The 12,262-nt window shown below is 38.8% G+C and overlaps 1 protein-coding gene across 1 annotated transcript in view; it reads left to right on the forward strand.

Annotated features, from left to right (window-relative positions):
- Positions 1 to 11,283, forward strand: part of GNA13 (G protein subunit alpha 13) — a 45,705-nt gene extending 34,422 nt beyond the window's left edge. Inside the window, exons 3-4 of the mRNA XM_033183936.1 lie at positions 2,051 to 2,101; positions 5,801 to 11,283. Of these exons, the coding sequence (XP_033039827.1) occupies positions 2,051 to 2,101; positions 5,801 to 6,373 (624 nt within the window). The 3' untranslated portion in view covers positions 6,374 to 11,283. The remainder of the gene's footprint in view (positions 1 to 2,050; positions 2,102 to 5,800) is intronic.
- Positions 11,284 to 12,262: the final 979 nt, after the last annotated feature.

Genomic DNA, 12,262 nt, shown 5'->3' on the forward strand with positions numbered 1-12,262 from the left:
AAGGACTGAAATTCACATCTTTTCCTTAACATTAATATTAGACAACAAAAAGACGTTGATCACTTCTGAAAATGTTAGGAAAAAATTATTGAAGGGTAACTTTCTCCCAGTAATTCATATTTTATCTGCTAGATACTTTCGGAAGGTGGGAGGAGAGGAAACTAGTTGCCTAGTACTGAGCTTCGTATAAAATTTGAATGAGGACACAAAACACAGACAAAAAGAAGTGATAAGAAGCTGTTGAGCTCACTGAGTCCAGAGACATCATCATTTGTTTCCATGGCCTCCATTTTTATTTTTTGAATTTTTCTGTTTTTAATTTTGGTGGGCACATAATAGATTCATGTATTTCTGGCGTACATGAGCTGTTTTGATACAGGCATGCAATGCGTAATAATCACATCATGGAAGATAGGGTATCTCTCCCTTCAGGCATTTATTCTTTATGTTACAAACAATCCAGTTATACTCTTTTAATTATTTCTAAATGTACACTTAAATTATTAGTGACTATAGTCACCCTGTTGTGCTATCAAATACTGGGCCATGTTCACTCACTTTAACTATCTTTTGTACCTGTTAGCCATCCCCACCTCCTGTTAGCCATCCCCACCTCCTGTTAGCCATCCCCACCTCCTGTTAGCCATCCCCACCTCCTGCCACCCCAGCCCCTGCTGCCCTTCCCAGCCTTTGGTAACCGTCCTTCTCTCTATCTCCATGGGTTCAGTTGCTTTGATTTTTAGCTCCCGCAAATAAGTGAGAACATGCAATGTTTGTCTTTCCGTGCCTCTCTTACTTCACTTAACGTAATGACCTACAGTTCCATACATGTTGCAAATGACTGAATCTCATTCTTTTTTATAGCTGAATAGTACTCCATTGTGTATGTGTATCACGTTTTCTTTATCCATTCATCTTTTGATGGACACTTAGGCTGCTTCCAAATCGTGGCTGTTGTGAAGAGTGCCACAGTAAACATGGGGGTACAGATATTTCTCTCCTCCATATACTCATTTCCTTTCATTTGGGTATATACCTAGCAGTGCCATTGCCAAATCATATTGTGGGATCTTGAGACCAAAAAATTCACATAACTGCTACTTTCAAGTCTTGTTACTCAAAGTGTGGTCCAAGGCACTCCTTGAATCGCAGAAACTGGGGTCCCACCTAGACCTACTAAACCGGAGCCTGCAGTGTGAGGAGATCTTATGATTCCCAGGCATACTAAATGAGGTGCTGCTTTCAGGAACACTTGGAACTAGCTTCAGTCAGGGGCGGTGCTGCAACTGTAGACTCCCGCTGGAAAGGGAACGCAGTGGGTGAGGACTAGGAGACTCGGACACAGAGCCCTTCTTTCCCAAAATAGTTCTCCTCTTCTCTGTGTCCTCTCGTCAAGCATTTTCATGTTAGGAATGTATTCTCATATAGTTTAGATGTTTGAAATTGCTTGGAGGTTTCGTAGAGAAAACTGGGCTCAGAGAGGATAGGCCACTTGGTAGAAGACGTATTGGAGATGTGAAGCCAGCAGCACTATCCAGGACCTTCCTGAGCAAGGCACTCCTGTCCCTGCCTGTGACTGGGGGATTTTGTATAGTATTCTCACCTCATCTCTGGTTTGGTTTGTCTCTGAAGATAACTACCATCACTACTAACTTACTCACTTTAGCTAAAAAATGTAGACAAAAAGACTGTCACTTAAATTTCAGTTTTAGATTTATGTTTTATCTCAAAAGCAGTTTTCTAATTATATGTCTTCGCTGTGGGTACATAGTTATAGCAAAAAGCATGCATGTAATTCTGTCCAAATAGATGATCACTTGGGATATTGATGCTATAAAGCATTTGTGAAATCAGCCTGCCTTTGCAGATTTAGCGTTCTGTGACAGAGCAGACGTTTTATATGTTTTTAGGAAGGTTAGCTGTCTGAAATTGGTGACTAAACAAAATCTGTTTGGGTTAAGTATACAACCAGACAGTATAATATAAACTGTTGTAACAAGATCTTCCATTTCTAAGCCCTAATAACCATTTGTTTTCTTCTTGTTTTTAGGGTGAATCTGTAAAATATTTCCTGGATAACTTGGATAAACTTGGAGAACCAGTAAGTGTTTAAACCGAATGTTTATGTTTAGTGCCGTTTGAAAGCAGAAGTCAGGATATCGATGTTAGGAAATTCAGAAAAATTATGTATTAAACTATTTCTCTCTCTCTCTCTCTTTTTTCTTTTTTTTTTAGTGATGGCATTCTCATTCTTCCCTGTTTTATTTAGAGTGATTGGTAGCTCAGAATATTGAATGATTTTTATTTTTTCAAAATGAAAATATTTGTATTGTTTAATCATGACACTTTTTTCTCCCTCTAACTGTCCAGGTCTCTACCATTTTCTTGAGGAATGCTTTATCTGCTATTTCTTGGAAGTAAAACTGTTTAGAGAAAGAAGTTTATGTTTGAAAATGATATTGTGCATTATCTATTATACTTTCGTGTCTTTGGGTGTTTTGTTTGTAAACAGAAATAGAACACAGTGGGCTGACTGATTTCCAAATCTTTTGACAAATGACATTTTCGAATTCATGCCCCCTTTGTGTTGAGTTACAGAGTAGGAGGGCTAGATTCTGAAGGCCTGCTGAAGAGACTCCATGAGGTAGGAGGAGTCGCCCTTGAAAAGAGAGTTTGTCATTTTCCTGGAGGTATTCCTCGGAGCCAGTAGCTCTAAGCTGGCGCTGTGGCCAGCGGGGCCCACTGCAGGCAGAGCAGCTGCGCTTGTTTGACCTCTGTATTGGACGTACACAGAAGAGTTCACTGGGAGAAAGGTTTCTGCTGTTTAGGAAAATTTTGAAAATCATTGCCTTAGAGTCATCTGTTACTCTCTAAATGTAGTGCAGCTTCATTTGCCTCCTCATAAGGCAAATTTCTTCTTCACACAGCTGGTATGAGTGTGTCCTCATCAACATACTCTGCTCTGCCAGACTATTTAGCACTTGATTACATGAAGTTCTGTGCTTCATGTGAAGCAGCCTTTAGATTGCTAACTAGATTGTTAGCTTTAATAGAGACAATAATAGAGAACTTTTTATTTTTATGGAATTACATTTTTTCAAAGCTCAGGGCCAGCATGTTTCTGAAGGAGCTGGTGTAGGTGTATGCTGTAAATTGGTATTGCCTTCTAGAAAGCAGTTGGGTGTTAAGTATCCAGAGTCATTAAAATGTTTGTAACCTTTAACCTTATAATCGTATCCCTCATTATTTTAATCTTAGGAAATAGTCCAAAAGAAAAAATAGGCCGGGCACGGTGGCTCATGCCTGTAATCCTAGCACTTTGGGAGGCCGAGGCGGGCGGATCATGAGGTCAGGAGATGGAGACTATCCTGGCTAACACGGTGAAACCCCATCTCTACTAAAAATACAAAAAATTAGCCGGGCGAGGTGGCGGGCACCTGTAGTCCCAGCTTCTCAGGAGGCTGAGGCAGGAGAATGGCGTAAACCCGGGAGGCGGAGCTTGCAGTGAGCCGAGATCACCACTGCGCCCCAGCCTGGGTGACAGAGTGAGACTCCGTCTCAAAAAAAAAAAAAAAGAAAAAAAGAAAAAATAATGTGCTTGAGAATTTTAATTGCAGTATTTCTGTTCATTATGGCTAAAAATTGGAAACAGCTTTAATGACCACTAGTAGGGGAATGTTCATGTGAAGTACCGCACATGAATGCATTTGGTCTATTTGATTGTCTTGTAAAATGAGGTGACTGTATCAGCATATGGAACAGTTCACAAAATATTAAGCAGAAACGTAGAGGTAGGCCGAACATTGTGCGCATATGCTGATTATAAGTAAAGTAGGCGTGTATGTGAACAAAAGCTAGAAGAAAACATGGAAAAGCTAACACTTGAGTCCTAGGGCTATTTAATGAATGGCTGTTGGATGCCAGTAACTAAGAACCCACCTACTTTTTAAAAATTCTTAATTCTGGCTGGGCGCAGTGGCTCACGCCTGTAATCCCAGCACTTTGGGAGGCCGAGGCGTCCCAAATCACTTGAGGTCAGGAGTTCAAGACCAGCCTGGCCAAAATGGTGAAACCCCATCTTTACTAAAAATACAAAAAATTAGCCGGCCGTGGTGGTGCATGCCTATAGTCCCAGCTACTTGGGAAGCTGAGGCAGGAGAATCGCTTGAACCCGAGAGGTGGAGGTTGCAGTGAGCTGCACTCCAGCCTGGGCAACAGAGCAAGTCTCCATCTCAAAAAAATATGTATATATATATGTTCTTAATTCCATTGCAGTATTTTGAGACAGTGAGTATTCTTGTTGTAATGAAATTTCAAAATCATATTACACTATTCAGAAAGGCATCAAGTGCAGCATTGTGAATAACGGTCAGCATTGTTTTAAATCCTGCCTTGATTTTTAAAATATTTTGACCTTGATGATAAGTATTAGCTGTCCTGTTCATGTATTACCAGAAAGCTGTGTTGTAGTTTTGGAAAAATGCTAGACTGACAAGGAAGGACCAGTTACATTGCATAAGGAAGTGTGCCATCACAGAGTAGCCGGTGACTTGTGTGACCAGCAGCTTCTGTTGTTCAGGGTCTTACAGTTCACTGACCAAAAGTGCAGAGAAGAGCTCATTTGATCCTTGCAACAACCCTCCCTCCCAGGTAGATAGGCCAAGTGTGATCACCTCCATTTCACAGACAGAGGTGCTGACAGAGTAAGTGACTAGTTTGAGTTCTTGGGTCAATAAGTAAGAAAGCTGGAACATAGTTAATTATAAGAGAGAAAGGGTTTTTCATACGTAATATAGCAGCAGTGAAAACATAGAAGTTCTAAGTCATGAGTGGGGTTGCAGAGTAAAGGAACTTTTAGAATAGGTTAGAGAGAGGTGGGCAGAACTTGGAACTAGGAAGTGATCCTTGTGAATTGGCACTGGAATCAGATTCTATGTCTTTTTTTTTTTTTTTTTTTTTTTTTTTTGACGAAGTCTCGCTCTGTCACTCAGGCTGGAGTGCAGTGGCGTGATCTCAGCTCAGGCTCACTGCAGGCTCCACCTCCCGGGTTCACGCCACTCTCCTGCCTCAGCCTCCCAAGTAGCTGGGACTACAGGTGCCCGCCACCACGACTGGCTAATTTTTTTGTATTTTTGGTAGAGACGGGGTTTCACTGTGTTAGCCAGGATAGTCTTGATCTCCTGACCTCATGATCCGCCTGTCTCGGCCTCCCAAAGTGCTGGGATTACAGGCGTGAGCCACCGCACCCAGCCCTCATGGCTTTTAATAGATGAGCAAGGAGCAGTGTGGAGAAGGTGGATATGCAGACAGGAAGATCACTCTGGCTAGAACCAAGAGTGGCTAATAGTGGGGAGTAAAATTGCAGGTAGATATATAGCAGTGAGGGTGAGTGAGAACAATTGATAAGACTTCAGCTTAAGTTTGAAGTAGTATTGCAGGGATAAAAACAAGTAGATTCTGGCCATTTGTAGTAAAATTTGAACCCATCCTGCTAACATTTGAATGTATCTTGGCTTTTTTTGGGGGGAGCACAAATAGAGTCTTGCTCTGTTGCTCAGTATACTCTCAAACTCCTGGCTTCAAGTGGTCCTCCTGCCTCAGCCTCCCAAAGTGCTGGGATTATAGGCGTGAGCCACCATGTCTGACCAGTCTTAACATTTTATAATAAGCATAATCTATCTGAAAATGTCTTTTAAAAGGTCATTTTGTTGCATATCTATTCACTAGTCCAGTTAGTAGTCCATTAAAAATTTGAATTACTTCTGGATTGCTAAGTATAAAACAATTTTTCCTTTTCCAGGATTATATTCCATCACAACAAGATATTCTGCTTGCCAGAAGACCCACCAAAGGCATTCATGAATATGACTTTGAAATTAAAAATGTTCCTTTCAAAATGGTTGATGTAGGTGGTCAGAGATCAGAAAGGAAACGTTGGTTTGAGTGTTTCGACAGTGTCACATCAATACTTTTCCTTGTTTCCTCAAGTGAATTTGACCAGGTGCTTATGGAAGATCGACTGACCAATCGCCTTACAGAGTCCCTGAACATTTTTGAAACAATTGTCAATAACCGGGTTTTCAGCAATGTCTCCATAATTCTGTTCTTAAACAAGACAGACTTGCTTGAGGAGAAGGTGCAAATTGTGAGCATCAAAGACTATTTCCTAGAATTTGAAGGGGATCCCCACTGCTTAAGAGACGTCCAAAAATTCCTGGTGGAATGTTTCCGGAACAAACGCCGGGACCAGCAGCAGAAGCCCTTATACCACCACTTCACCACTGCTATCAATACGGAGAACATCCGCCTTGTTTTCCGGGATGTGAAGGATACTATTCTGCATGACAACCTCAAGCAGCTTATGCTACAGTGATGTACAAAAGACTTGCTGTTTTAATATCTTTTTGTGTTTTTGATGTTTTCTGTTTGTTTTGTTTTTTAAAATAGCAGTTTACAACCAGAATTAGAACAATCTTAATTCTATGTTTAACTTCTTGAAAATCTTAGTACTTTTTCTGCGGCCTTTCGTTTGTGGCTGAAAGCTGTTGAGTGACACATCGCCAAGATTTGCTGTAATGCAGGCTTTGATCTGTTTCACCGTGGCTTCTATTCAAGTCCGGTTAAAACTTCCCAGCTGACCTCAGACTAGGCATATTTCAGGCTTTAAATTATTCTACTTTTCCAACTGAATTCTCCTGCAGTGCCAAGTATCAAAGGTGTCCTTAAATACTTGTAGGGATGAGGTTAGGAATATTCAGTTCCAAAGCAAGTAAAGTATCTTCTGTCCGCCTTACACATAGCAGTGCCACTTGTTGCCTAACTTTATGGTGACCTCCCATTTTGTAAGGGCTGTTAGAAAAAAGTTTGATCTAAGAAATGGCATTCTATAGATTCATAGAAGGTTTAGCCTTCATATTTTAATTGCTTGTGTACACAACAGCTGTTTTGCTTTTAGATTTCTGTGTTTCTGAAGGTAATGTTCTTCGTGTTTTCAAGTTTACATAAGGTCTTTGGTCTAATGCTGATGAAGAATTCACAGGTGGTACGGGAGAGCAAAAGGCAAGCAAATGCTATTTACCGTGTTTTGGTCAAACGTAATGAGTGAAATAGAATTTGCCTTTCTCATATTTAATTATCATGTAGTTTAATGTACCACATGTGAAACATTCTGGCCATAGCAGCAACTAAAAACTGCAAGCAACTTGGTAACAGAACTTTCTAAATAAACTTAACCTGTTCCAGAATGTCATATATTTGACTTTTAAGCCCTATCTCAGTTGGTCAGTAAAGACCAATCCTTACTGTAGGAAATCATTGTGTATCATCACAAACATCTATCCTTTGCTGTCCTGTCCAGTCCCATCAGCTCCACACTGTGGCATTTGTGGGATTGTTTTGTTTATTTGGAGCTTGCCAAGGGCAGTATTTTTCTGTCAAACTATTCAAGAAGGCATTATTTGAGATTCCTGTTCATTCTTGGTGTGTCTCTAAAAGATACAGTATGTACACATTTGTATAATTGTTGTTTATGAAAGTCCAGCTTTTTTGAGGTATGTTTTAAATGTTTTAAGGATGCTTCTAAGTAGGAATTTTTTTAGTTCGCACCTGAAGATGATTACATTGACCCCCCCCCCACTGCTTACCAAATTGAAATGTGTCAATGAAGTAGCTTTGTGATTGCAGATACATTCATAGTGAACTCATCAGAATGGCTGGTTTGCAGTACTGAAATACTATCTTGTAGGCTGTATGTAGTGTTACAATTAGATCAGAGAAACAGAAGTCCAAGGCTGGCAACAGCTTGAAAAGTCTGACAGCTTTTCTACTTTTCCTGAAAATTTTAAGACTGTGATATCTGTCGTTTTACTGTATAGCTGACTGTGTACTCAGGTATTTTATTGGTCCTTGAAAGATTGGTCGTTATGGATCACCCAGCCTTTCTAAGTCAGTGGCTGTTCTGTCTTGCTGTCTGATACGAGAGTGGGGCTCTTCAGTAAACTAACCAGGGATTGTTCTTGACATACCTGACTTTTCTCACATTTGAACTTCCACTATCATTGTATCCATATAACTTCCAGTGTTTTCATGCCATGGTAATACATGAGCTACACATACGTAGCCTGGCACCATGATGCAGGTGTTCATGGTATCATTCATGCATGTTTGAATAGTTCTACATCTAGTGCTTCTTGCCAAAAAGAATACATTGTTGAAATTGACAAAGTTGGCATAATGGCAGTGCTGATGAATATCGGAATGTGTGCACAGTAACATTTGGACTGTTCAGTGGAGAGTTTACCCATACATTTAGCAAATTGAATGGCCAAAACATTTGACTCCAGTGAGGGCTCAAGTTAGATCCCCATAGAAAGAGGAAACTTCATCTTACTGAAGTCATAATTAAGATCTGTGATATGAACCATAGATATTGCCGGACAAAGCAGAAATCACCAAGTTTCCCCCCTTTGACTTACCACCGAGAAGTGTTAAAACACCCAATAGATAGCGTGTTATTTTGGGCATTTGCAGTTTTCTTCCCTGCTGCATGTAATGTCTCAGAATCAACATTCTTTTAAAATCTAGACTATATTTTGAGGCAGTGAATTACTTATATTCAACTTGGGCTTGTTTTGACAGTAGAACTTTAAGTTCAATCTAAAGGCTTTAGTCCACAGTTTTTTATGTTTTATTTTCAAACCCTTTGAAAGGAGTCTTATACCTGTATCATGAAAATGGAATCCTCTTGAAATACCACTATAGGAAGAGAGAGATGCAATTTAGTGAACAGAATTGAAAAGATGCTCATAATTTTCACTATGCCAACTTAACCCCAGTCTCTAAAAAAGTAATTTGGATATAAAGTTCTTTGATGTATTTGATTTTCTAAATCTTTATGGTTATGGTTTGGAATAAAATGTGCCTAATCCTGTATTACATTCTGTTCTTAAATCTGAATGCCTTCTCATTTAATTCTGAAGAAATACTACAAGTGTCTTCATTGACCTTGAAGAAATGTATACACAGTTGCCTTATAAAACAAATTTAGACCATAACTTTTAGAGAGAAAGGGTTTTGTCAAATGTTTTCTGAAAATGTAATTCAAAGCATGCCTCTGCCCCTTTAATATTTTTAATAACCTCCACAGTTGCTGTCTGCCAAATATTAAATTGAAATCTTCGTTGCAGTTTTATTATCTGGAAAGGGCACTACTGGATTGCTCTGCAACCAAAGCAAATGTGAAATGAAACAAATGATTCACTTTGTCTTATTTTAAGGTGTATTGGCATGTAATTTGCATAGAGAAGGTCCTCTGGTTAGTCTCTCAAATTGAGGCTGTTTAGGGAAATCCTTATTCAGTTGGTGGCAGTGGTTGGTTTAAAGTAGAAGGAAATAAGATCACCTTAATACCAGAAATGATTAGAAGTGCTGATTTAGATTCAACAGATACCATATGCCCTTATCATTTTTTTGTGAGAAGAAATGGGGAAGTCCTAACTTTCATTGTGTACCCAAATACTTGTATTGATGCTTTTGATAAAATGTATTTTCAGCATTATTACACATCCGATTATGCCTTATTTATATACGAAGAGTAAAATTACCATGTTATACTGTTATGTCCTAAAATTCAAATCACTATTTGAGAAACCCTCAAATTGGTGCTTTCATTATATAATGATACATTTAGACAAAACCCCAAACCAAGCCATTTGAAACAAGATTCTCTCCATTGCAGTTTGTAGCAATGTTATTTCTGTGTATATCATGAGAAGGCTAAATATCAGTGTTAATTTCTTGTTTGAATCCATGAAATCATGCCTGTAAAGCCCAAACGTTTGTAACAAACTCCCTAATAAATTTAGAGAAAGTCACTCTGTTACCATTTCATTTATTTTAGTTTTATTTGAGGAATTAAGACCAGAAGTTTTGCTCATGTCTTTTTCACTTAAAAGTCTGACTTAGTACCTAGTTAGTCTCTCTGCCATCATTTCAAGGTGTTCACTTCTGTTAATCACAGATGATCCATCCTTGTGTTGTGCTGCTTGACTAAAAGCACTGATTTTTTTTTTTTTTTTCTTTTGAGGATAGGATACAGGGTGGCTTTTCAGTCTAGTAAACATGAGGAGGGGAGAGATTGGGTGGGTGTGGGTGTGTCTGCATGTCTCAAATATAGCACATGCCCTTTTTTTATGGTACGAGGTTAGGGCTTAGTAAATGTATACTAGAGTTTGAAGTGTAAGTCTAAGTCTGAACATTTTAAACAAGTTGGACTTTATGGCTTTTTCAGGTTCCATCAAGTAGATACTAGCCTTAGGCTGGTAGGTGATTAACAGCATTATTTGGAGTACAGTGTTTGTACCACTAGCATTCTTATGTCTGTAATTGAATGTATAGTTAGCATTTAAGTTATGTTCACTCTTGCAGCGTTCAGGTCTAACCATCTGGTTTCAAATGCGAGAGCTTACATGGAACATTGTTTTGAAAGCATGAATGATACGGCAGTATTTTATGGCTTGATAAGGAGAGTTTTGTGACTTATTCAAATCTGCTGTTGACGATGGAAGTTTACAGATGGATCAGCGTGTGCTGGGACTCACTGTGCATGAATTTTCAGTCAGTGAATATTATTGAAAGTCATATACTACTTACTTGGTATGTGACTTTGGTTTGTATTAAGAAAGCTTGTTTATAATATTTCTTACCATAGTAAATGATAAATTTGTCCTTAATCATGCCTATTGGATGGTACTAGGAAAGAAAGGGGTAGAGATTAATTCTTGCAAAGTATATGCAACAGTGCAACGAACTGTGCCATTTACCTTTTACCTCTTACTTGAAGGCAGAACCACAAAATGTTTGAAATGGCTTTTCTAAACTACTCTAGTCTGCTGAGAGCTCATTGACCACAAGAAGCCTTAGAAAGTATATTTTGTAATAACCCCATAGATACTGTACCTAACTAAACATGATTTGTATTAGCTCTATAAAATACTTGTGGCTTAGGGTTTTTTTTTTTTTTTTTTACATATGTCTTTTTATAACTTTCCAGGAACTAAGCACATTATCTGATAATTGTAAATTTTTTTGTCAGTGCTTTAGTTCAGGATGGGCAATAAATTATTTCTAAAGGAGGTCTAAAAGTGGAAAGAATGGTTTGATTTTATAAAATGAGTTGCTAGTTCATGACAGCTTTTTACTTTTGTACATATTTTGCAAAACATTTGCCTCTTGCTATTAATATTTGCTTTGTAAAAATTACATTTAATAAACATTTGTAAATGATTCAGTACTATGATGTTATTTAACAGTTTGGTAATTGTAAAGTGTAAAGCAGATGCTAAAAGTTTGAAAGCAAAAGTTTCATCTAGAGACCGAGTTACGGCACAGAAATCTACTTCAGCAGAATCCCAGCACCACTTGGCTTGAATATTAGTCTAGAAACTTCTTACTAGAAATGGAGATGTGGACTTCTTCCAAGGAAGTTCTCAGCCACTTAATATATTTTGACAAGGGAATAGGGGAAGAGAAACCATTTGTTTTCTCTGCTCTTATGGCTGCTGAAACTGTGTTAGGGTGTACCTGAGCTCAGTTCATCCAGCTGCAACAGTATTAATAATTCTGTTACGTCTGTTGTAATTAATGTTTGGAGACAAACCAACATTGACCACTCATCTTTTTTTAAAAAAATAAACTTTATATTAGATTATGATTTACAGAAAAATTTGAAGACAGTGCAGAGTTCCACATCCCTTATAGTTCCCGTAGTTACCGTCTTGCATTACTTTGGTACATTTGTCATAATTAATGAACCAATACTGATAACGTTAAGCCCATACTTTGTTCTTATTTCCTTAGTTTTCCCCTGTCTTACTTGTGTTCCAGGATCCATCCAGCACACGACGTTACATTTACTTGTCATGTCTCCTTCAGCTCTTCTTGGTAATTAACAGACTCCTGTTTCTCAGACTTTGTTTTTGATTACTTTGGCAGGTGTTTTTTATTTTTGTTTTTTCTTTTTGAGACAGGGTCTCACTCCTCTGTCGCCCAGGCTGGAGTGCAGTGATCTCAGCTCACTGTCGCCTCCGCCTCCCAGGTTCAAGTGATTCTCTTGCCTCAGCCACCCAAGTAGCTGGGATTACAGGTGCACGCCACCACACCCAGCTACTTTTTGTGTTTTTTAGTAGAGACAGAGTTTCGTCGTGCTGCCCAGGCTGGTCTCGAACTCCTGAGCTCAAGCGATTTGCCTGCCTCGGTCTCCCAA

Source organism: Trachypithecus francoisi, unplaced genomic scaffold (genome assembly GCF_009764315.1).
Source record: "Trachypithecus francoisi isolate TF-2019V2 unplaced genomic scaffold, Tfra_2.0 Lachesis_group20, whole genome shotgun sequence".
Taxonomy (NCBI): Eukaryota; Metazoa; Chordata; class Mammalia; order Primates; family Cercopithecidae; genus Trachypithecus; species Trachypithecus francoisi.